The sequence below is a fragment of the Saccopteryx bilineata genome, chromosome 10, assembly GCF_036850765.1.
Source record: "Saccopteryx bilineata isolate mSacBil1 chromosome 10, mSacBil1_pri_phased_curated, whole genome shotgun sequence".
Classification (NCBI taxonomy): Eukaryota; Metazoa; Chordata; class Mammalia; order Chiroptera; family Emballonuridae; genus Saccopteryx; species Saccopteryx bilineata.
The window spans coordinates 35398430-35425334 of NC_089499.1; the positions used below are offsets into that span (position 1 = coordinate 35398430).

The 26905-nt window shown below is 40.4% G+C and overlaps 1 protein-coding gene across 5 annotated transcripts in view; it reads right to left on the minus strand.

The window, feature by feature from the left end:
• Positions 1 to 26905, minus strand: part of CPNE4 (copine 4) — a 531556-nt gene that overhangs the window by 149932 nt on the left and 354719 nt on the right. For all 5 annotated transcript variants that reach the window (XM_066245254.1, XM_066245256.1, XM_066245258.1 and 2 more), the window contains exon 4: positions 11243 to 11314. In XM_066245254.1, coding sequence (XP_066101351.1) covers positions 11243 to 11314 — 72 coding nt within the window. The remainder of the gene's footprint in view (positions 1 to 11242; positions 11315 to 26905) is intronic.

Below are 26905 nucleotides of genomic sequence, written 5' to 3' on the forward strand. Positions count from 1 at the left end.
ATCCTTGGGCTTTCTGAGATGAGATGAGAAGAGGGAGGAGAGAAATATCTAAGCCCTTAACTCTCAGGAATAGAATTCATGACATGGATTTTGGTATAAGTGAAAAGATAATATTATCCAGGAGCCTCTTTCATAAGAAGTCACTTTCCAATCTTTAATAGTCAGTGACCCTCAAGCAGAAATTGACAGAAAAACATAGGAGAAAAGCAATAACAGCAAAAATCTAGGGACCAGGCTAGTTGCAGATAGGTTCAACCATTTATACCTAATGTGTAGGACTCCACCATGCATTCAGAGTCCATAGCACGTGGATACCTGTATCAAATTGGTTATGTTGAGACACTGAGCTTTCATTCAATTGTATCTCCATTCTATCTGAGCTCAACTTTTCCATTATGAGATGGGTCCACATTGGTAGCCTATGGGAAGTTTTATTTTATACCTAATATTAAAGCCAAGAAGTTTGCCTAATTAGGAAAATCCCACCCCCGTCCCAAATCTGTGAGCACCAAAGAAGTAGGAAACATGAGTCCAGATAAACAGTTAAAAAACTCAAGAACTCTTTGGTAAACTAGAAACTACCCTATTTAGATTTTTCATTTGATCCTTTTTTATACCTTATCACCTTAATGCTTCTTGCACCCCACTTGAGCAGTGGTCTTTAACTCTTTTGTGGTCAAAGACACCTTTGGAAAGACAATGAAAGTTATAATCTCCATCTGCAAAGTTTAGAAAATTTTGCACATATTTTCAAGTGTTTTCCAAAAGCTAAGAGAACCATTCTTTTGATCCAAAAACCAAAGATTAAGAGGTATATTTAAAATTTTTTAAACAAAGAAGGAGATAAAGTTATTTTGGGATGTGGATAGGAAGAAATCTCTAAGATGTCTTAGAGAAAAGGTAGCAAGTGGAGGTTTTATTCCTCTTAAAAAAAACCATGGCAAATTTCAAACCTGAGTCCACCACCCCAAGGTGTCTTTGAGTTGTGGTTGTTGGGAGTGAGCCTTTGGGTCCATGGCTTTTTGGTCCACCCACAGGGTCTTCAAAGCCACTAGAACCATTTGTTAAATGATTGAACAGTGCCATCAAGAAAAAGCTTTAAACTGACTGCATCATTTAAGATATTTAAGCAGGGATGACATCAGCATAATGGTGATGTAAGAGATACTTCTGATCTCTCTCCTTGAAATTTTAAAAAATTGAACAACTATAATGCAGTGAAGGAACTCTAGCTGGGCTCACAAGTGCATCTGAAAGATGCCTGCACCTAATGGACTAAAGATGGGGTGGGTGAAAACGGGAATGGAAGATGAATACACTCCAGAGGAGATAAACCTGGAGTGACTGGATTTTTTTTCTTTATTGGACTACAGCTAGGAGGGAAGCTTGGGCTCTCTAGATTTTGTCAGAGGGGTACAGAGAGGGAAACTCAGAGTGATTGGGTCTCCTTCTTCCAGGAAGAGTGGTGAGATAGAGGGGCAGAGGGGGAAACAAACCAAAGTGGCCAGAGGATGGGGTCATGGCCAGTGTTCCCATAGACTGTCTGCAGCCCACACTTGGCAGAGACAGAAAAAGCTGAAGTGTAGCCTCCAACCTCCAAGAGCCTGTCTCCCTCACCTAACAGTATGGAGAGTGGCAGAGAAAAACCCTAAAGCTAGTTCTCCAGAACTACCCTCTCCCCTGAAGAATAGAGGTGCTCCATGATCGATCTCCAGGTCTGTTGAGATGTGGGAAGGAGCACCCAGAAGCCTGAGATTGCCATTGTTAGAGCTGTAAAGCTGGAAAGTTGAAGTAGTAAAGCCAAAGCCATAATGCCCTCACAACACGCCCCACACACCAATGCAACTGTGACCCTACGTACATCATTGCGATAGCAACATATCAGCAGAGGACAGCCCAGTAACTTCACAGAGATAAAAGTTGTGATATAGCAACATCTACTGGAAGAAACCTCAAAACCAAAATTTATCCCTCCCCCCTTTATCCCTTTGTTCCTTTTTTCTTATTATTCATTTTTCTTTTTCAGTTTTGAATTTCATATTTAAAATTTTTATATTTTTATTCTTATTTTTTTTGTGGGTATTTCTTGATTTTTTGTTTGCTTTCTATTTTTTTCTGTGGTTTTTCTGTTTTACTTGTCATTTGTTTAATTTTTATTTTTTTATTGTATTTTTAAAAATTTTTCAATGTTCTTTAGTTGTTTTATTGTTAGAGTTCTTTTTTTTTTTATTTTTTTATTTTTTTTTATTTTTTATTTTTTTTCATTTTTCTGAAGCTGGAAACGGGGAGAGACAGTCAGACAGACTCCCGCATGCGCCCGACCGGGATCCACCCGGCACGCCCACCAGGGGCGACGCTCTGCCCACCAGGGGGCGATGCTCTGCCCATCCTGGGCGTCGCCATGTTGCGACCAGAGCCACTCTAGCGCCTGAGGTAGAGGCCACAGAGCCATCCCCAGCGCCCGGGCCATCTTTGCTCCAATGGAGCCTTGGCTGCGGGAGGGGAAGAGAGAGACAGAGAGGAAAGCGTGGCGGAGGGGTGGAGAAGCAAATGGGCGCTTCTCCTGTGTGCCCTGGCCGGGAATCGAACCCGGGTCCTCCGCACGCTAGGCCGACGCTCTACCACTGAGCCAACCGGCCAGGGCTATTGTTAGAGTTCTTAACAATACAATTATAAAATGCCATCAAGGAAGAAGAAATCAAATGCCATAGCTACAAAAGACAGAGACATAGTTCAGAAAGAAAAAAAAAAACCTCCAGAAAAAAATCTCAGTCACATGGAAGTATTAAAGTTAAATGATAGAGAATTCAAAATTGAAGTTCTGAAAATATTTCATAAGATGCAAGAAGACACCAATAGGCCAACTGATGAGTTCAGTAAACAGATTGAAACTTTAAAAACAGAGATGAAGAACTCAATATGTGAACTAAAGACTGAGGTAACAAGTTTAGTTAATAGAACAAGCCAGAGATAGGAAAGGAGCAGTGACATCAAAGACAGCCAACTAGAGATACTACAGAGAGAAGAGAAGAGAGACTTATGAATTAAAAAAATTGAGAGAGCTCTACAAAAATTGTCTGACTCCAGCAGAAAGAGTAATATAAGAATAATGGGTATATCAGAAGAAGAAGAGAGGGAGAAGGAAATGGAGAGCCTATTCAAACAAGTAATTGATGAGAATTTCCCAAGTCTATGGAAGGAGTTAGAGCTTTGAATCAAATAAGCAAACAGAATGCTGAGTTACCACAACCCAAGCAGAGCATCTCCAAGGCAGATCATAACAAAATTGTCAAAAATCAATGACAAAGAAAGAATCCTCAAGGCAGCTAGGGGGAAAAACCCATAACATATAAAGGAAAGCCTGTTAAGTTATCATCAGACTTCTCAGCAGAAACTGTACAAGCCAGAAGAGAGTGGACCAAAACATTCAAAGTACTGAAATAGAGAAATTACCAGCTAAGAATATATGTCCATCAAAGCTATCCTTCCATTATGAAAGAGAAATAAAAACTTTTACAGACATACAGAAACAGAGGGAATTTATCACCAGAAAAACCTCACTGCAGCAAATACTCAAGGACCAGATACAAAGAACAAAACAAACTAAAACTACAAGTAAAAGCTCCAACAAAGTCACTCTAAAAACAAGGATATTACAACGATACAATAAAAGGCAAGAGGATAAAGATCTGCAGTAGCAAAGGAGGATGGAGTGCAGAAGCACTCATATGACAAAGAACTCTTGTACATAGGAACATTTTCATTTTAATAATCTAATGTTAACCACTCACAAAGAAAGCCACTACTGAAACACACAACTTAAAAAAGAAAAACAGGGAAAAGAAGTATGAAATACCACTAAACAAAAACAACTGACATTCCAGTCTACCTGAATCATTACCAGCTAGAAGCAGCGGTCATTGGGACTTGGATGTGAGCTGCAAAGTATAGAATTGTGACAACAATTCCAGTGCCAGGCGGACTTTTCCTGGATGTGGACTTTTCCTGGACTTCTGCTCCTTGTGACAGCTCCTAACAGACTGAGCTGGGGTTGGGTTGCATTTTTCAGGGATTTGGCATGGTATTGGGGCCAACTTGGACTTGGTGAACATGTTAAGGACACTATTCTTTTATGGATTCTTGCTGTATTGGCCAAGAGTTTGCTTAAAGGCTTTAATCACTGTAAAAAAAAATAGAAGACTGGATAAAGAAGATGTGGCATATATACACCATGGTATACTATTCAGCCATAAGAAATGATGACATTGGATCACTTACAACAAATGGTGGGATCTTCATAACATTATACGGAGTGAAATAAGTAAATCAGAAAAAAAAAAAAAGAAGTAGCATCATAATTTAGAGTTGAGAGGGACTTAATGAGTGCTCTCACACAGTCTCTGCATTTTGAACATGGAAGCACTCGGGATTTACCCAGGCTAGTTTCTTATCTGTGGGGGTTCCAGGATGTGAGCTTGGTTTTCAGCCTTGCAGCCTTTTGTCTACGACACATAGGGGTGATTTGGACGTCTGTCCTGTTGCAAAGACTATTTGGAGGTTTTATTTGCAATGTAAAAATTAACATTTTTGCCTGACCTGTGGTGACGTAGTGGATAAAGTGTTGACCTGGAAATGCTGAGGTCGTCGGTTCGAAACCCTGGGCTTGCCTGGTCAAGGCACATATGGGAGTTGATGCTTCCAGTTCCTCCCCCCTTCTCTCTCTCTGTCTCTCTCTCCTCTCTCTCTCTCTCTGTCTCTCTCTCTCCTCTCTAAAAATGAATAAATAAATAAAGAATAAAAAAATAAAAAAACAAAAAAACAAAAATTAACATTTTATTCATTGAAGTCAGATTCAGAAAACCTGCACTTTTAAGTTCAGCTTGCAAATCTTATTCTATTTATAAAATTAACAAACATTAATAATTACTTTCAAAGGAACTTGGAACAGTATGATGTTTAAATAGTAGGATATTTAGCTGATATACTCAATTTTATATTTAAGTACTTTAATTTTCTAATTGATTAATTTCTCCAAATATTTAAATCTAAAAATTCAATGTATTAATATAGTAAATCTAAAATTCTCTGAAGTGCTGTAATATTACTTGCAAATTTAGTGAGATCTTTTCCTTAAAAATGGCATTTAAATCAGATACCAAATTAAACATTTTAAAATGTAAAAACAAAACAAAACAAAAAACAACTGACAGAAATAAAAAAGAGAAGAACCAAATAAGACACACAGCTATCAGAAAACAAACATAAAATGACTACAATATCCTCAAGTGTCAATAATTACCCTAAATGTAAATAGACTGAACTCACCAGTAAAGAGCCACAGAGTAGCAGATTGGATCAAAAAGCAAAACTCAACCACATACTGCCTTACAGAGACACATCTAAGCTGCAAGGACAAAAGTAGACTCAAAGTGAAAGATTGGAAAACGATTCTCCAAGCAAATAATATCCAAAGGAAAGCAGGTGTAGCCATACTCATATCAGACGATGCCAACTTCAAGACAACAAACATAACCAGAGACAGAGATGGACATTTCATAATGATAAAGGGGACACTGTATCAAGAAGACCTAACACTTCTTAATATATATGCACCAAACCAGGGAGCAACAAAATATATAAAATATCTTCTAATTGATCTAAAAATAGAAGCAGACAGAAACATGATCATACTTAGAGATTTTAACACACTGTTGACAGCTTTAGATAGATCCTTGAAACAGAAAATCAATAAAGAAATATCAGAATTAAACGATGATCTGGACAAAGTGGACATAATAGACATTTATAGGACATTTCATTCTCAAAACATCAGATTATACATTCTTCTCCAGTGTGCATGGAACATTCTCAAGGACACACCATATGTTGGGCCACAAAACTAACATCAACAAATTCAGGAAGACAGAAATTATACCAAGCGTATTTTCTGATCATAAGACTTTGAAATTAGCCTGACCAGGCGGTGGCGCAGTGGATAGAGCGTCGGACTGGGATGAGGAAGACCCAGGTTCGAGACCCAGAGGTCGCCAGCTTTAGCGTGGGCTCATCTGGTTTGAACAAAAATTCACCAGCTTGGACCCAAGGTCGCTTGTTCAAGCAAGGGGTTACTCGGTCTGCTGAAGGCCCATGGTCAAGGCACATATGAGAAAGCAATCAATGAACAAGTAAGGTGTCGCAATGCGCAACGAAAAACTAATGATTGATGCTTCTCATCTCTCCGTTCCTGTCTGTCTATCCCTCACTCTGACTCTCTGTCTCTGTAAAAAAAATAAAATAAATTAAAAAAAAAAAAAAGACTTTGAAATTAGAATTCAACTGTAAAAAGGAAGTAAAGAAACCCATAAAAATGTGGAAATTAAAAAATATACTTCTAAAATATGACTGGGCCAAAGAAGAAATAAAAGCAGAGATCAAACAATATATACAGACAAGTGAAAATGACAACATGACATATCAAAAAGCAGTAATAAGAGGGAAGTTTATATCATTACAGGCTTATATCAAGAAACAAGAGAGATTCCAAGTAAACAACTTAACATCAAACCATAAGGAATTAGAAAAATAAGAACAAAAGCAACCCAAAGTCAGCAGAGGAAAGGAAATAGTAAAATTAGAGCAGAACTAAATAAAATAGACAACAAAAAAAACTATAGAAAAATTAATACAACAAAGAGCTGGTTCTTTGAAAAGATCAATAAAATCAACAAACCACTGGTGAGACTCCCTAAGAAAAAAAGAGGAAGGGTTCATATAAACAAAATCCGAAATGAATGAGGAGAAATTACCACAGACATCATAGATATGTAAAGGATCATAGTAGAATATTATGAAAGATTATATGCCACCAAATTCAACTACCTCAAGGAAATAAATAAATTCCTAGAACTATACAATCTTTCTAGACTGATCCATGAAGAAGTGGAAAACCTAAATAGATCTATAAGCAGGGTGGAAATAGAAACGACTATCAAAAATTTCCCCCAAAACGAAAGTCCAGAGGGTTACACTAGTGAATTCTACCAACATTCAAAGAAGATTTGGTACCTATCCTTCTCAAAGTCTTCCAAAAAATAGAAGAATACTCTCCAACACATTTTATGAGGCCAACATAACCTTCATACCAAAACCTGGCAAGGACAACACACACATACACACACACACACACACACAAACAAACAAACAAAAAACTACAGATCAATAACTGTAATGAATACAGATGCAAAAATCCTAAACAAAATACTAGCAAATTAAATAAAACAACACATTAAAAATAATACATCATGATCAAGTGGAATTCATTCCAGGAGCACAATGAAGGTTCAACACACAAAAATCTATCAATGTAATATACCACATCAACAAAACAAAGAACAAAAATCATATGATCCTATCAATAGTTGCAGAAAAGGCATTCAGTAAGATACGACATCCCTTTATGTTTAAAACACTCAATAAAATTGGAATAGAAGGAAAGTACCTCAACATAATAAAGGCCATATATGTCAAACCATCAGCTAATATCATACTAAATGGTAAAAAATGAAGAATCAGGAATGCGAGAAGGTTGCCTACTTTCTCCACTCTTATTCAACATAGTTCTGGAAGTTTTATCCGGAGTGATCAGGTAAGAGAAAGAAATAAAAGGCATTCATATCAGGAAAGAAATAAAAGTATCACTTTTTGCAGATGACATGATCCTGTATATAGAAAACTCCAAAGACTCCACCAAAGAACTATTAGAAACAATAAACCAATATAGTAAATAGCAGATACAAAATCAATATATATACAAAAGTCTACTGCTTTTCTATATGCCAACAATGAAACTTCGGAAAATAAACTAAAAAACAAACAAACAAACAAACAAACAAAAAACAATTCATTTTACAATTGCAACAACAACAAAAAAGTACCTAGAAAATAAACTTAACAAAGGATGTGACGGACCTATATACTGAAACTTCTAATACATTATTGAAAGAAATTGAAAAATATGCAAAAAATAGGAAAATATTCCATGCTCATGGATTCAAAGTATCAACATAATTAAAATGGTCATATTACCCAAAGCAATATAAAAATTTAATGCAATCCTTATCAAAATTCCAATGTCATTTTTTAAAGAAATAGAACAAAAAATTACCAGGTTTGTATGGAACCATAAAAAAACCCTGAGTAACCAAAGCAATCATGAGGAAAAAGAATGAAGCCAGAGGTATCACACTATCTGACTTCAAATTATACTATAGAGCCATGATAATCAAAATAGCATGGTATTGGCAGAAAAATAGACATATAGACCAATGGAATGGAATTGAGAGCCCAGAAATAAAACCACACATATATGGACAAATCATCTTTGACAAAGGAGTCAAAAACACACAATGGAGAAAAGAAAGCCTCTTCAATAAATGGTGCTGGGAAAATCAGAAAAACACATGCAAAAGAATGAAACTTGTGTACAACTTGTCCCTCTGCACAAAAATTAATTCAAAATGGATCAAAGACTTAAATATAAAACCTGAAACTATAAATTACATAGAAGGAAATATAGGTACTAAGCTCATGAACTTTGGCAGTAAAGAACAAATTATGAATTTGACCACAAAAGCGAGGGAAGTAAAGACAAAAATAAATGAATGGAACTATATCAAACTAAAAGGTGTCTGCACAGAAAAAGGAACTGACTACAAAACAAATAGGCAGCCAACTAAATGGGAGATGATATTTTCAAGCAGCAGTTCTGATAAGGGGTTAATATCCAAAATATATTAAAAAATTCACAAAGCTCAGCAACAAACAAGCAAACAATCCAATTAAAAAATGGGAAGAGGAGGCCCTGGCCGGTTGGCTCAGCGGTAGAGCGTCGGCCTAGCGTGCGGAGGACCCGGGTTCAATTCCCGGCCAGGGCACACAGGAGAAGCGCCCATTTGCTTCTCCACCCCTCCGCCGCGCTTTCCTCTCTGTCTCTCTCTTCCCCTCCCGCAGCCTAAGGCTCCATTGGAGCAAAGATGTCCCGGGCGCTGGGGATGGCTCTGTGGCCTCTGCCTCAGGCGCTAGAGTGGCTCTGGTAGCAATATGGCGACGCCCAGGATGGGCAGAGCATCGCCCCCTGGTGGGCAGAGCGTTGCCCCTGGTGGGCATGCCGGGTGGATCCTGGTCGGGCGCATGCGGGAGTCTGTCTGACTGTCTCTCCCTGTTTCCAGCTTCAGAAAAATGAAAAAAAATAAAAAATTAAAAAAAAAAATGGGAAGAGGATATGAACATACATTTCTCCCAAGAGGACATACAAATGGTCAACATATAATGAAAAGATGCTTATTTTCACTAGCTATTTGAGAAATGCAAATCAAAACCACAATGAGATACCACCTCACACCTGTTAGATTAGCTATTATCAACAAGATAGATAATAACAAGTGTTAAGAGGCTGTGAAGAAAAAGAAACCCTCATTCACTGCTGGTGGGAAGCAAATTAGTACAACCATTATGGAAGAAAGTATGGTGAATTATCAAAAAATTAAAAATAGAATTACCATGTGACCTAGTTATCCCTCTCTACTGGGCATCTACCCCCAAAACTAAAAAACACTGGTACGTCAAGACACATGCACCTCCATGTTCATTGCAGCATTATTCACAGTGGCAAGATATCAAAATAATCCAAGTGTCCCTCGATAGAGGATTAAATAAAGAAAATGTGGTATATTTGTACAATGGAATACTATTCAGCCATAAGAAACAATGACATAGTGACATTTATGGCAACATGGATGGGCCTTGAAAACATTATCCTGAGTGAAATAAGTAAATCAGAAAAAATTAAGAACTGTATGATTTCACATACTGGCAGGATATAAAATTTAGACTTATGGACACAGATAAAAGTGAAGTGGTTACCAGGGAGAAGGAAATGTGGGGGAGGGGAAAGGGGATTTGAGTGAATTGGGAGGGGGAGGGGAGGGGTTGGGGGAGGAGAGTAAAGAGGTACAATTATAAGGTGACGGAAAATGATTTGACTTTGGGTGATGGGTATACAACATAATCAACAGTTCAAATGCTATAGAAATGTTCACCTGAAAGCTATGTACTCTTATTGATCAATGTCACCGTTAAAGTTAATTTTCTAAATAAAGTTTAAAAATTAAAAAAAATACAGTTAAGCAACAAATTCAGGTAAGTTATTGCAAGAATAATCATAACTTTCACCAGTAGGAATTCTTTTGATATTTTTTTTAAAGTGGATTACATTAAAAAAATAATAAATTGGTCACTTTCAAGGTAAAATGAAATGTTCAAAGGAACTCAGGAGGTGTGTGCCTCTTGGAAATTTGCTCCCCTAGCAATTTAGATTTTTCCTGGTACTTTTTTCCTATCTATCTATCTATCATCTATCTATCTATCATCATTTATGGTCCACACAGCTATCTTCTTAGACTAGTTTTTCTACCTTTCTCAAAGATTCTATTGGAAGATGTCAAAGTTTCAAATATAGGAACATTTCAGATTTTATTTAGAAGTACTTCCAGCATTGCCCGCAGAACATTCTGCAATCACAGAAAATTTCTACAGTCTGCACTGTCCAAAATAGTAGCTGCTAGCCACATGTAACTACAAAGCACTTCATATGTGGCTTGTGTGACTAAACATGAATATATCCTTTTGTTTCATTTCAAATAATTTTATTTAAGCTTAAATAATCAGCTGTGGCTCCAAATGGGAGAGTATAGCTCCAAGCTGTTATATTAAAGAAAATGGTTACATGGTAGGGCTGTCTAGCCCTGAGGCAACAAATCAAACCTTAGATTAAATGTGATTAGAGCAAATTTTTAATTCTCTGGAAAAGAATGAGAGGCAGGGAGAGGTAGTTTTGATGATTTGAAAACCCCGCACAATTCCGTATTCTTACTGAGCACGACAACTCCATCTCTGTCCCCCACTGAAACCTATATTGCAATTGCACCAGTGCTTAATAAAAGTAAATGGCTTCACTTTTAGATCCCTTTTTTAACCCCTTTTCCCTAGGGCTGAAAAAGTCAAAATTATACTGGCAGAATGGAGAAAGAAAAAAAGGAGGTGGCTTGGATAGTTGAGCAACTGTGGTGTCAACTCCCAATAGCCACAGGATCTGTTCTTGCAAGTCTGGTTTGACCCAGAGAGCTCCATCTGGGCACCTGGGCATCCAGGTGCCCTGGCAGATGACTGCTTACGGAGGGCTTACCGTGATGGAGGACTTCCCTGCCGTGTTCCCGTGTTTCAGCAAGGATTTGGACAGCTTCCTCTGGGAAACAATCTGCACAGAGGAAATGAAAGGGGGAGATATTGGTCATATAACTGAAGGTCTACCTTGTAATTTCTCCTCTACAAAATTCTGCATTCACCACTCTATGTCCATTAATTTTCCAGGGATCTTCCACGAACCTCTCCTAAATACAGGCTATTCCCTTTTTCGTCTTATGACATGTGATGTAAAAGAATGTGTGACAAATTACAGATAATTGAGTCAGTTAGAAGGTGGTTTAATTGCTGCTGAGAAATTTTATATCAATATTAGATGGCAAATATGGATATAGGTACATTAAGATAAAGTAGGGAAAGTATCAGAATGATCTTAAATTAGCACTAAAACCTCTGTGCAAGTGGGGGAAAGGGTGCAGGGAGGGAAAGAAACCAAAGATTTAAATATATACCTTTTGTATCTATTACCTCTAGAGTTCTATTTTTAATATATTCATTAGGAAGCTATAAAGTAAGTCGTCGGGAAACTGATGTTCAGACAAGCCAAGAGGAGTAATTAGGGCCCTCTCTATGATTAAGTGTTAATGTATAACGTGCAATGACAACTAAAATGGTTATTATAGTAGGAGCTATTTTTAGCAGAGCCTGCTCCAACTCCCCTTATCCCCCTCTTTCTTCCTTTTTTCTTTTTGAAAGAAAAGCGTGGCAAGGCATTGAGGCCCTGATGGGTATGCTACCCATGATTCCTGAAGGACGGCTGGCTTAAAAGAATCAAGTGAAAGCTATGCTTTTTGCCAAGAGAGAACAAAGTCACCCTGTGTATTAAGCAGCTTCTACCTAAGATGACCCACAATGACACTCACATCCTAATATTCACTCCATTGTGTAATTCCCTCTTCTAGAGTCTGGGATGGATCCGGGACTTGCTTCTAATGAACAGAATACCATAAAAGTAATGAGATATCATTTCTGAGATTAAGTCACCATTGATTGTGCCTTCTTTCTTGCTCATCATCTCTCACTCTCTCTCTCAGAACCTCCTGGGGGGAGCAAGCTGCCATTCTGTGAGAGGCTCATGTGGCCAAGACTAATGTCTCTAGTCAACAGCCAGTAAGAACCTGAGGTCTGCCAAGAGCCACACGAGTGAGTTTGGTGGCAGGTCCTCCCCTAAATTGAGCTTTGACATAACTCAACAGCAGCCTGAGAGAGACCTTGACCCAGAGAACCCAGCCAGGCTGCCCCCACGCCCTGATTCCTGACACACACAAACTGTGAGCTGTTTGTATTTTTTTTTTTTTATTCTGAAGCTGGAAACAGGGAGAGACAGTCAGACAGACTCCCGCATGCGCCCGACCGGGATCCACCCGGCATGCCCACTAGGGGCGACGCTCTGCCCACCAGGGGGCGACGCTCTGCCCATCCTGGGCGTCGCCATGTTGCGACCAGAGCCACTCTAGTGCCTGGGGCAGAGGCCACGGAGCCATCCCCAGCGCCCGGGCCGTCTTTGCTCCAATGGAGCCTCGGCTGCGGGAAGGGAAGAGAGAGACAGAGAGGAAGGCGTGGTGGAGGGGTGGAGAAGCAAATGGGCGCTTCTCCTGTGTGCCCTGGCCGGGAATTGAACCCGGGTCCTCCGCACGCTAGGCCGACGCTCTACCGCTGAGCCAACTGGCCAGGGCCTGTTTGTTTTTTTAAAGTGGTCAAGGAGGAGGGTAACTTTTTATGCAGTATTATGTAACAATACACATATTATTCACAGAAAGAGAGGAAAGGAGATCACTGTGAAAAGCAGGAAGACAAACCTATTCTCTGAAGTTCTTATATATTTTTGTCTCTGTGTTAGAGCAATAAAAATTCTGAGTGTGTTAATGTCAAATGCAAAAAGTTCAGGGAAGTTTTCTAGGCCAAGCAGATCTAAAGATATTAATGTTTAGTCAGCTATAATCTGAAGAGGAAAGAGTATTTCTGGAAAACAATCACCTGGTGATGATAACAGTGACAATGACAGCGAGAACTTCCATGTAAGGAATACATATTATGAGGCAGATGCTTTATTCTCTACAAATATTTACTTAGCCCTTGTAGATGCTGAGCTTGGTGCTAGGCACGAAAAACAGGATGGTAAGCAAAGCCAGATGCAATTTCTGACTTCATGGAGTTTGTGTCCTATTGGGGGAAACAGAAATTACCCAAAGAAATAAACAAAGAAAACTCATCACAAAGGAGATGCACTTGGCCATGGAGGAGACAATGAATGAACACATGGTGGGGTGGATGAGAGAAGACCACTTAAGAATCTCTTGCAGTGGTCCAGGCAAGAGATGATGGTGGCCATGGAGATGGAGAGATGAGGCTGGAGTTATAAGTTATTTAGATGTAAAAAAATCAGAATCTGGAAATGGATCAAGAGAGGGAGGCATCATAAATACATCACTGGATCAGATGGTCGTGCCATTCACTAGGACAAGGGATATGAGAAGAAGACATTAAGTTTGGGGGCAAAGAATATGTGTTCAGGTTTGGAACAGAAAATAGATGGGAGTAGGCTGAAGAGAAGAGGGAGAGGGAAAGAAATTGAGCAAGAACATGAAGACACATCTTTCAGTAAATCTGGCTGTGGCTGGGGAAGAGAGAGAGAATAGAATTTGAAGGGAATGAAAAATTCAGTAAAGTTTTGATTTAGGGGTCACTTCATTGCTAATTTTACAGCCCCACAAATTTGGTATTATTCATATCCATTTCTAGATGAGGAAAATAAGACACAGAATTTTAGTCACTTTCCCAGGGTCACAGAGCTAAGTGGCAAGGATCTGAACACAGATCACACCCCAGAAACTGGGGTCTAGCAACATTCTGATTGGTAAGCAAACCCATGAAACAGATTTAGAAAATGTTCATAGCTGGGTTTGTACTGCAAGTCTTGGAACCCATGTTAGTGTGCTTAACCCTGGAGAAGATTGTAAAGAAATAATCAAGTTAAACCTCAAGAATAAAGTAATCTGAAGGTCTTGGTAAGGGAAGTGTCATATAATGATTAAGAACATAGCTTTTTGTATTTTTATAGTTGGCTATCAATAAAATGACATGACAAAAATTTCAGATGGTAAAGTAGTTGGCATTTTGTCCCATACATATAGCTATTTCTGATTCCAAACCCCTCACCTTTTCCACCCTACTCATTAAGAAGGTCCCAGGGGCTCTTGTCCTGTAGACAAAAATCATTAGCCCTCTCCCTCCCCATTTACAGCTTGTGAAAACTATCATTTTCTAGAAAAATGTAGAAATTATTCTTGCGCTCATCTTCATTAGCTATTAGAGAAATGCAAATCAAAACTACAATGAGATACCACCTCACCCCTATTAGGGTTAGAGTTAGGGGTTATCAACAAGATAGGTAATAACAAGTGTTGGAGAGGCTGTGGAGATAAAGAAACCCTCATCCGGTGTTGGTGGGAATGTAAAGTAGTACAACCATTATGGAAGAAAGTATGGTGGTTCCTCAAAAAATTAAAAATAGAACTACCATATGACCCAGCAATCCCTCTACTGGGTATTTACCCCCCAAACTCAAAAACACTGGTACATAAAGACAGACGCAGCCCCATGTTCATTGCAGAATTGTTCACAGTGGCCAAGACATGGAAACAACCAAAGAGCCCTTTAATAGAAGACTGGATAAAGAAGATATGGTACATATATACTATGGAATACTACTCAGCCATAAGAAATGATGACATCGGATCATTTACAACAACATGGATGGGCCTTGATAATATTATACTGAGTGAAATAAGTAAATCAGAAAAAACTAAGAATTATATGATTCCATATATAGGTGGGACATAAAAATGAGACTCAGGGACATGGACAAGAGTGTGGTGGTTACGGGGGGTGGAGGGAGGCGCACAAAGAAAACCAGATAGAAGGTGACGGAAGACAATTTGATTTTGGGTCATGGGAATACAACATAATCAAATGTCAAAATAACCTGGAGATATTTTCTCTGAACCTATGTCCTCTGATTAATCAATGTCACCCCATTAAAATTAATAATAAAAAAATTATTCTTGCACCTGAGGTGAATCAAAATAAGAGGAAACAGAAAACAAACAGCAAAAGGACATTAGAAGACTACAGTTTATCTCCAGGCTTTTTTTTCAGCAAGGAGGAATGAGAAACACAAAGGAAAAAAATGACAAAATGAGGGTCACCAGTAAGCAATAGCCAGGTCAACATCCAAATGACCCAAGAAAGGCAACATACCTCATTTCTCAAATAAATATGGTCTCAAAAATAGTTCTGTCCATTGTCATTGTGTTTCATCCACATTGGTTACCTACCTATATGGCTCCAAGTGACTCCAATGATCTTCTCTGCTTGATAATGGTTATTGAATATGGATAGATTGTCTTTACAGACTGTCTTCCAAGACCCACATTATCATTCTTCAAGGAAGACCAAGGGAGACTTAACTCTTTAGAACTTGGATGGTCACAGTTCCCTCTCTTCACTCTTATTTAGAAACACCAGCATTTCCATTTTAAGGTATGAAGAGATTGCTGGGCTCCAGCTCCTGCCTTTTATAAATTCTAGGAACATAAGCAATTTCCCAGGAAATATTCCTTCTTAAGTAATAATGGACAATTGGGGACACAAATGGCTAATCAAGCAGACAGTTATACTTATTTTTACAGCCTCCAGGCCTTCCCTCTCAGCTCCAAAGAATGAGTGATAATTAGGGTTTCCAACTTTTCCTCATAATAATGATGGGTAAACAATGATGCTGCCTCTCTCACAACTATTGGGGAAAATGACAGTAGGGATGCCTAGCTGGAGCAGTAATCTAGAGAGAAGAGCCTATTCATTTGCAAACCCCACTTCTGTGTGCTTTGCTGTAGCGGAAGCAACTGCATCAGGTTCAGAAAGGCCCGAGGTCTTGATAGAGGGTGAGAAAGAGTGACAAGGACTCATCCGGGTCCCAGCTGACATCTGAGGCCACAAATAGCTAGCTCTGCCTGGCATCAAGATAAAGGGGATGCACTTGTCAGGAGTCCTATAATTTCATTCTTTTCACCCTGTAGTGGGGTCACAGCTGCTTTCAACAAAAAGTGGAGGAAACAGAAGTTAGAACACTCTTTTTGGCAAAGCTGGACCAGAGGGACATTAGCACCATTAAGGCCTTGATCTGCAGTCTCACATAAATATGGGGGAAAGTGTTTTTTCCCCTATGAAGTAGACCAGTGATTTTCAACCATCAGTCCACCAGAAATTTTGTGCTGGTCCACAAAAGAGTTAATCACCCTGATGTTGTATGAAGATTATAGACCCAGTGATCTTAGTCAAATTTGTTTATGCCACTTATTAGCCTGGATCATCAATTAAAATACTATAGAGTCTGTCTTAGATATCTTTGGAACTTGTAGGCTTGTTTGAACAACCTTTTGCAACTTGCAGAGCATTTACAAATCATGAGCAATAGATAGAAAGCATTCGGACAAACTTGTATTCAATGCATCGTCCATGTGGAGTTCAGAAATCAAGCACCAGCTTGTACCATATTGTACTGTTATGCACAGTAAGATAAAACTTTATTCGTTGCACGTTTCCATTTTCGGCCAGCTAGGTCTCCAGTCCCCAGTTGTAAAAAGGTTGAAAACCACTGAAGTGACAATACTCTACAAGCATAGGTCCTCATTTTACAGTAAAGTGCACTGTTTCATTTAGATAAATGAGAAGAAAGCCAGGAGGATAAGACATGTTTGGGCCAATATTTCAAGAAGTGTATGTGTGTTCAGCTGACTTTTCCTACGAAATCTTTCAAAACAGTCATTTTAGGGACTAAACAGTTACTTTTCACGAGACAACTTTTACTGAATATATATTCAGATGACTTTATGAAATCATTGTAAGACTCTGTTGCAACAACCAACATTTATTAAAAACTTTCTTTGTGCCAGACACTGTTCTGAGGTTACAGGGGTGAACACATCCTTACTTGACAGACACATCTCTATGAGCCAGAATTGATCATCCCCAAAGCATGTGTCAGATACCTTCTATTCCTGAAAATTTAAGTATATATTATATGAAAAAGTCTTTCTATAGTAAATCTGGAAACCACAGGATTGGAAAAATGTTTGACATCTCACCTGCAGGACATCAATACAGCTCTAGTGGAAAATCCCTGAGAAAAAAACATCTACTGAGCATTCCTGACACTTGTTTGGCCCCAGAACCCTTTTGTCAAGCAGCTTGTCTAGCTGTCTGAACACCTCTCAAAGGATCAGTACTGCTTAATGCAGTGGTTCTCAAAGTGTGCACCAGGGCACACTGGTATGCTCTAGAAGATTTCCAGGTGCACCTTATGGTATTCCAGAGAAATATGTGCCTGTTGAGGACCAAAAAACCAACAGGGTTTTTTTGGAGTTTAGATTTTTGGGGAACAGAGGTTTGGGGAATTGGTTGTAAGCTGACAGTCTGCCCAACCCCCCACCTCACTTGCCTGATTAGGTTGCAAAAGGCTGTTAAACTGTGGTGCTGGATTGTTTACACTAATCCCCCCATGTTCCCTGGAAAGACTGGAGGCAAGTTTCTTCTATCCTTTGTTTGGTGTTAAGATGATATGTATGGTGGCGGTTTTCTGCAGTCAGCACAATTAAGAGTAAAAGAGAGGAATTCTTCAATGTATTGAGGAGGAAATGAGAGTTTGCCTTTCAAATATATGCCCAAACATGGAAGAAATCACTAGGACACATCAGGCTCATGTTTCTCATAAACACAAGAATGAAAAAACTTAACACATTTGTTCTGGGACCTGCTGAATTTACTAAATCTTACTAAGATGTATCTATATATATAAAAAAAGATAACTTTTTTGTCTTTTTAAAATTTTTTAACCCCTCTTTATTATGAATTCTAAAAAGCTTAACTCAAAAAATGTAACATAAAAATTTTATTTTATTTTATTTATTTATTTATTTTTTTTGTATTTTTCTGAAGCTGGAAACGGGGAGAGACAGTCAGACAGACTCCCACATGCGCCCCACCGGGATCCACCCGGCACGCCCACCAGGGGCAACGCTCTGCCCACCAGGGGGCAATGCTCTGCCCCTCCGGAGGGTCATTCTGCAGTGACCAGAGCCACTCTAGCGCCTGGGGCAGAGGCCAAGGAGCCATCCCCAGTGCCCGGGCCATCTTTGCTCCAATGGAGCCTTGGCTGCGGGAGGGGAAGAGAGAGACAGAGAGGAAGGAGGGGGGGGTGGAGAAGCAAATGGGCGCTTCTCCTATGTGCCCTGGCCGGGAATTGAACCCGGGTCCCCCGCACGCCAGGCCGACGCTCTACCGCTGAGCCAACTGGCCAGGGCCTAAAAATGTTTTTTAATGTCAGAATAAATTTAATTTTGTCATATTTATTTTTAATTACCATAAAAGCACACTTGGACTTTATATTTTTTTCTTTAATATTTGACTTTATTATAACATATTTTTTAGAAATTTGTATACAGTGCGCATACAATTATTTGTAGGATTTTAAACGTGCCCCGACTTCAAAAAGTTTGAGAACCACTGACCTAATGGCTCATTGTATCAGACAGATTCCGTCAGGTCTTACTACTGCAGAGCTGGCAGGGCACATCTTTGCCTGAAGGTTTCTTCTGGTATCCGCACCTACTGTCCACAGGCACAGCTGGCTGGAAGTGGGGATGATTAATACTCTTGGGAGTGGACTTGGATCATTATAATTAGTACAGAAATCCCCCAGTTCCTTTGCTCCAGGGCTGGGGGTGACTCTGTGGTGTTTGTTCTACATAGGCACCTGAGTTTCCCCAGTATTTGGCATCCCTAACAGACTAATGCACATAGTTTATGAGTTAAAGCCAGGGTTCATTCCTTATTGGAGCTACAGTTCCTTCCAGTGGGGATTTGTTAGACAATGCACCCTTTATTTTATTGACTGCTCTCTCTTTCCTGTCTTACTTCTGCACTCCCTCTCTAGTGTTCCTTTCACCCCCCACATAATCTACTTACTATCCAAGCTTTGTCTGCTTCTGGGGAAAACAATCAAAGCGTTTACTCTGTGTCAGATAGTACACATTTATCACATTTAGTCATTTAATGATCAAGCTCACTCTTGTCCCCAGAGAATTAGGATGAGAGAAGCAAGGCTTAGAGATCACAAAGCATTATGGACTGAATTGCATTTCCCTTAAATTCTTATGTTGAACTCTTAATGTGCAATTTAATTATATTTAGTGATAGGGTCTTCAAGGAGATAATTAAAGTTAAATGCAATCATAAGGGTGGGGGCCTAATCCAATACAACTGGTGTCCTTATAAGAAGAGAAAGAAGCATAAGAGATTTTATGCTATATGAGGACCCATTGAGAAGACAGCCAGTAAAGAGGCCTCACCACAAACCCACTGTGCTGTCACCTTGTTCTTAGAATTCTAGGCTCCAGAACTATGAGAAAATACATTTCTGTTAAGTCATCATCAGTCTCTGGTATTTCATTATGGCAGCCCTAACAGACTAATATTACACATAGCTTATATGAGTTAAAGCCAGGATTCATTCCTTCATTGAACACATATTATGTGCTGAGGGTTAAGAAAAAAAATAATGACACAAGGCAGACAGGGGTACCGTCCTCTCAGAGACCCTCACACAAAATACACGTTCAATTCCAATTCCACAAAGAGAAGCAACGTCATGCCATAAGAAGGTCCAGGAGATCAGGTAAGTTAAGGCATTTCTGAAGGAATTCTCTTGGTTTGAAGATTATGGAAGAGAAGAGTCAAACAGTTAGAGAGGGGAATGATGGTGCTTCAGTGGAGGGAACAGTAGGCAAAGAGGTCACATGTGAGTATGAGTAGCAGGGTGAGTATGAGGAACAGAAAGAAAACCCTAATTTATCTTTAGAGACTAGGTGCTTGGTACATCTGACTCTACGTACTTTAGTGATGTTGACTGGAGTAGGAGGAAAAAAAAAATCCTGAAATATAACCATGTCTTAATCGCTGAAACCTGTGTATATTATACAGGCAAAAACAAAGGGTCTTTGCAGATATAATTAAGCATACTGAGATAGGGAGATCTATGTAGACCATAAATGCAATCACAAATGTCCTTATAAAAGGGAATCAGGGGAGATTTGATGAGATACACTCAGAATTGAAATATGAACACAGAGCAGAGAAAGGTTTGAGAACACTAGATGTTCGGTGTGATGTGGCAACAAGCCAAGGAATGCTGGCAGTCACCAGAGGCCAGAAAAGGCAAGGAATGGATCCTCTCCCAGAGCCTTCAGAAGGAGCAAAGCCCTGCCAACACCTTGATTTTAGATTTTTGCCCTCCAGAACTATGACACAATAAATATCTGCTGTTTTAAGCCACCAAATTTGTGATAATTTGTAACAGTAGACATATAAAACTAAAACCGACTTGCCCATGACCAGGTTCAGAGTCCCAGGAAAAGATGCAGTGATGGCCTCAGTGATGACTGATATTAGGGAAATACCTACCATCCCATTTCCTGCATCAAGACTTCTAGGCAATATCACTTCACCTGGTAGAAATCAGACCTGCTCAAGGTAAATACTGTGCCAGGAGAGCCTTCTCTTGGTGCTATCCTTCTATGTCCAGGTCTCCTTGCTCCTGCTACTGACCCAAACACCTACAATCTTGTTTGAGCAGAGCAGCCCGAGAATTTTGGCCTCTTGTATGACCTATCAATAAAGGGAAGCCTTAAAAAACATTTTAAAGAGCATAAAAAAGAACCCTTCAAGGACTATGCTTTTTCTTCTACTCTTTCCTCTGCTTCAGTTCACTCACACCTTCTCCCCTCAATTGGCAAATTGCATTCATTCTTCAAGATCCACATTGAAGTTGGAAATCGTGGCCAAGGTAGAGGAAAGTGAAGCAGCCTGTGGGACTGAGAAGAACTTTTCCTTTGCTCCTCACAGCTCGTCCTCCCCTTCTTCTCCTACCTGGTCCCTTCCAACAGCAGCAGCAGGGCCTGGGAATGTGTTATACATGCAGATTCTTAGGCACCATCAAGCTCCTGAATCAGAATCCTCATTTGAACAAGATCCCCAGGTGATGTACATGCACATTACAGTTGAGAAGCACTGAGCTAGAGAGTTAGCTCTGCGTGTCGACAATTTTAGCTCACTATGATCAGATTTAAAAGATGGATAGTTAAGGAATTTTAAATAAATGTGTTCCACTGATTTAGACTTTTATTAACGGGTCAATGTGTAGGAAGTAAGAACGGTACAATGCTGAAGCCTTCTCAGACATTCAGGGGAAAGGCATACAACACGAGTGTGTGTGTATATAAATTTTATGTACATTCAGGACAGTCCTCAGTCCCCTGTGAGGAGACTTACAGAAGAACCACCCTGGGGAGAATGATTCGGAATGATAGGAGCAATGGATAATCTACTATCAATAGTTTGAGCTTCCTGTCTTAAGCTTTCTATTAAGCAGGGCTCTAATTACTTCAAGTGTAATTACAAGCTTTTACCCTTTCCCTGACTTCATTAGCAAAGGATGGAGTGGAGGGAGAGTTTCAGAGAGGGATTTAAGGACTGCTGTGTCTTAATTATCCACCTTTGCCTCTGATGATGGGGACAAGGCCCCATCCTCACCACAAACAACCTAGCTCAGTTATTAGTCAGCGGCCACCGCACCACTGTCCCTCAGCCACATCACGTGGCATTCAGGAGAGAGGGGACAGAGCTGCATCTCCAAGCAGCCTAATGCCCAGGGTAGAGCATTTTGTCAGCTCAAGGGCACAAGGCAGCTTTTCAACCCCCACGTCTGGCAGGTTGTGACTTGTCTCTCCAGTGAGGCTGGCTTCCGGGTATTAGTAGTCTGCAGGATAGTAGAGAAGTGGAGAAATTCTTTGTCCATTTCTTTTTTTTTTTGGTGAAAGCAGCTTTGAGGTTGTTAGACTAAGCATTTTTTTTTTTTTTGTATTTTTCCGAAGCTGGAAACGGGGAGAGACAGTCAGACAGACTCCCGCATGCGCCCGACCGGGATCCACCCGGCATGCCCACCAGGGGCTATGCTCTGCCCACCAGGGGGCAATGCTCTGCCCCTCCTGGGCATCACTCTGTCGCAACCAGAGCCACTCTAGTGCCTGGGGCAGAGGCCAAGGAGCCATCCTCAGTGCCCGGGCCATCCCTGCTCCAATGGAGCCTCGGCTGCGGGAGGGGAAGAGAGAGACAGAGAGGAAGGAGGGGGGGTGGAGAAGCAAATGGGCGCCTCTCCTATGTGCCCTGGCCGGGAATCGAACCCGGGTCCCCCGCACGCCAGGCCGACGCTCTACCACTGAGCCAACCGGCCAGGGAAGACTAAGCATTTTTGTTATTACTAGTTAATAGGTGAAGGGAGCAGAACTTAAAGAAACTAAGGTCATACAACTACTAGAGTCATAATAAATACTACTCCAAGAGCACTTACATACCAGCCACTGCTCTAAAGCACCTCACATGTACTGATTTATTTACTTCTCATGACAGCCCTATGAAATAAGTATTATCATATGCCCATTTACAGAAGAGAAAACTGAGTATAAAGACTGTATTAGTTTGCTAGGGCTGCCATAACAAATTAGCACAAACTTGGTGGATAAAACAACAGAAATAACTCAGAGAATGACAAATAACATGTGATTTCATTTATATGTATATTCTTAAAAACAAAATTTAAAAAAAGAACAAAAATAAACTCAGAGATACAGAGAACAAACTGATGATTGCCAGATGGGAGAGTTTAGGATGGGTTAAAAAGGTGAAGGGATTAAGAAGTACAAATTGGTAGCTACAAAATAGTCACAGAGATGTAATGTATAACACAGGAAATACAGTCCATAGTAGTCTAATAACTCTGTATGGTAACAAGGAGTACTAGAATTATCAGGGGATCACTTTGTAAGGTACAGTATGTCCGTAAAGTCATGGTGCACTTTTGACCGGTCACAGGAAAGCAACAAAAGATAATAGAAATGTGAAATCTGCACCAAATAAAAAGAAGACTCTCCCAGTTTCATACCTATTCAGTGCAGTTCGATGTGGGCTCATGCACAGATTTTTTAGGGCTCCATAGGTAACTATCCCGTATAGCCTCTACAGACTCATCACTGACTGATGGCCTACCAGAACGGGGTTTCTCCACCAAACTGCCGGTTTCCTTCAACTGCTTATCCCACCGAGTAATGTTATTCCTATGTGGTGGCGCTTTGTTATAAACACACCGATATTCACATTGCACTTTGGTCACGGATTCGAATTTAGTGAGCCACAGAACACACTGACCTTTCCTCTGTACCGTCCACATCTTGACTGGCATGGTCGTGGGCTGCTCTGTTGTATACACGGTGTTACGTCATCATTTGCTCATGCGCACAAGCTGCCACATCATCCTACAGAAACTAGGAGGGTTTTCCTTTTATTTGGTGCAGATTTTACATTTCTATCATCTTTTGTTGCTTTTCTGTGACCGGTCAAAAGTGCACCATAACTTTATGGACACACTATATATAAATGGATAGCCACTACACTGTACACATAAAACTAGTATAACATTGAATAGCAACTGTAATTGAGAAATAAAAGAAATTATTTTAGGCCCTGGTCGGTTGGCTCAGTGATGTGTCCAGTGTATGGATATCCCGGGTTCAATTCCTGGTCAGGGCACACAAGAGAAGCACCCACTTGGCCCCCACTCCACTCTCTCTCTCTCTCTCTCTCTTCTTTCTCTTCTCCTGTAGCCATAGCTCATTTGGAGCGAATTGGCCTGGGATGCTGAGGATGGCTCCATGGCCTCCACCTCAGGTGCTAAAAAATGGCTCCACTTGAATGGAGCAAGATCCCCAGATGGACAGAGCATCGCCTCCTAGTGGGCTTGCAGGTGAATCCCAGTCAGGGCACATGCGGGGAGTCTGTCTCCACCTCCCGTCCTCTCACTAAATAAAAAAATAATAATAATTACTTTTAAAAAAGGTATTACCCATGAGGCTCAGAATGCTGACTCTAGTGTGGCACCAGGCAGGTTAACCATTAACCTTTCTGAGCCTCTATTTCCTCTTCTGTGAAATAGTGATAATATTATCTACTCCACAGGTTTATCATGTGCATAATGTGTATTAACAAAATCCTAGCATCAGGCACATTCAGATAGATGTTCTTTGCTCCTCTTTTCTCTCCCATCCAATGAATCCTCTCACGCAGATAACTATGGTCATTGGTTGGCACAGACTGGGGTCCTGGTAGTAGAAGGGAGAGAAGGGGTGGGTAATTGATGGGGCTTCACAGTTGATTGATGGATAGGCTCTGGGTGGGGAGAGTGAGAGGCATGAGGGAAAGCTCCCAGGTTTGGACACAGGTGCCAGTCACTGAGCAGGGCACAGTGGAGGAGGAGCAGACAGGGGGGGGGGATGAGCAAGGGCCAACAAGAAGAGATGGTGAGCTTGGTTTGGGGCTGTTAAATTTGAGATGTCTGTGAGTCACCCCGGTGGAGTTAGTATCTAGGTACTGTTGAATGCATGAGTCTGGGGCTCTGAGAAGAGGCCTGATCTGGGAGTCTCCAACACGTGCTTGATAAGCAGAAGGGCAGGAGCTGATGGGGGGATGGATGGAGGAAAGAAAGGACAGGGTCTGAGAGTGAGGCAACCTTCTCAGGCTGAGACCCACAGCAATGTCTCCTCACTATGTCTGCAGCCTCTGAACACACCCTGTGGGGGCCCAGCCTCTGGGACGACAAGGAAACTGGGGATCACACCCCTCTGGGTCCTCTCTGCTCAGGCTGGGGATAGAGATGGCTCCAGGGGGAGTTTGGGTCACCCAATTTGGAGCAGGGCCCACTTTCTGGTCTGTGTGCTGATCGAGGCTTCAACAGGAACAAGATTAAAAGGGGAGGCATAACAGGATGCAAGAAAAAGAGTACCTTTGTGTACTGTACAGGGCGGTGGAAGTTCCCATGAGGTTTCTACATGGATATGTGGTAATTTTCATTAAGAATCCTTCAGATGTGTGCCCTCCAAATAAATAAAATGTATGCCCAAATATTCCAGCGTTACTGTTTTATTCTTAAAAAGTCAGTATCAGAGGGCATGAACTGCTCACAGAAATTAGGATATATTTTATAGCTTCATATTCATTTTGAAATATCCCCTAATTCGGCTCATAAAAATTAGGGGATATTTTATTGCTTCATATTCATTGTAAGACATCCCCTAATTTTTGTGAGCAGTATACTGGCTTTTCATAATTATTGTTACCATTAAATACATTATTCATTGAATGAATGAATGAATGAATGAATGAATGTCTGGATGGATGAATGAATTCACGAGTTATTTCCATCTAATTGCTATCCTTAACTGCTCTGTGAGCCATAGGTCTCTGCCAAGGGAAGAATGAGGTTGGGCGTATTTCAGATAAACTCACAAGTGGGGTATCTATTTGCAAATGGATGTCACATGTCTTCTGGAGCTGGCAGAAAGAGATTTTTTAGATATCGGAGTCAATTTATCAACTTATGGAAAAGGCTGCTTCTGCTTTGACCTCTGTGAGCAGTTTTACAGTGACAGTATTTAGGCAGAATTGCTACTCCGCTTTTGCCAATCTGCAAAGGGTTGTAGAAATTGAGTGCAGTGTGGTAGGCAACATAGTATAATGGGGAGGCCACTATTGAAATCACATCAACTTAGGTTTAAATTTTAGCTCTACAACTTTCTGTCAGCATGATGTCGGATGAATTAGTTGAGCTGTCGAAGCCTAGTTCTTGACCTATTAAGTGCAGACGATATTGGCTTCACTTAACATGACACCTGGGATACAGCAAGTCCCCCAAATATCAGTCTTCTTCCCTTCAACTGACCACTTCTGAGAAAATCAGTGGGAAGATTTGGGAGATCTGTGGAGGGATATGTACCCTTCTCTTATTAAGTATAAGAAATGGAAGCCCAACAGTAATACAGTTTAGTAGTGAGGTAGGAATAGCTTAGCACTCTGAATTTGAATCCAAATACCTATCATGGCATTGTAGCTCTGTCGCTTAAGGAAATGCGTCATCTTGGGCTATGGATGATGATGATTATAACATCAATAGCACTGAGCTCACCAATGCCCAGCACATGATCAGCTATTAGTAAATGTTAGCTATGAAAAGGACTTATTATCATGAACGAACCATAAAATATATTGTTTTAGTTGGGACAGTTTTGAAAATGAAAGGGACGGTGTTTAATAATTAAACCATGACTAGAGTTACAAACTGGAATGACCAGGGCAAACAAAGTCCTAGGTTACCCTATTGTTACCAGGCTCTAATTGACATGGAAGGCTGCAATTCCTTCCTTAGAATAAACAGAGGACAAGAGCAGCAAAGATCTAGCCCTGCACCAGCCTGGCTAAGCTCAGCACTGCTTTTCTCTCCGTCAGCAATGCAAGCCTTTTCTTTTCTAATTTATTTATTTATTATTTTTAGAGAGAGAGAGAGGAAGGAAGCGCGCGCACGAGAGAGAAACACTGATTCGTTGTTCCACTTATTTATGCATTCATCTATTGATTCTTGCATGTGTCCTGACCGGGAATAGAACCAGCAACCTTGGTGTACCAGGACGATGCTCTAACCAACTGA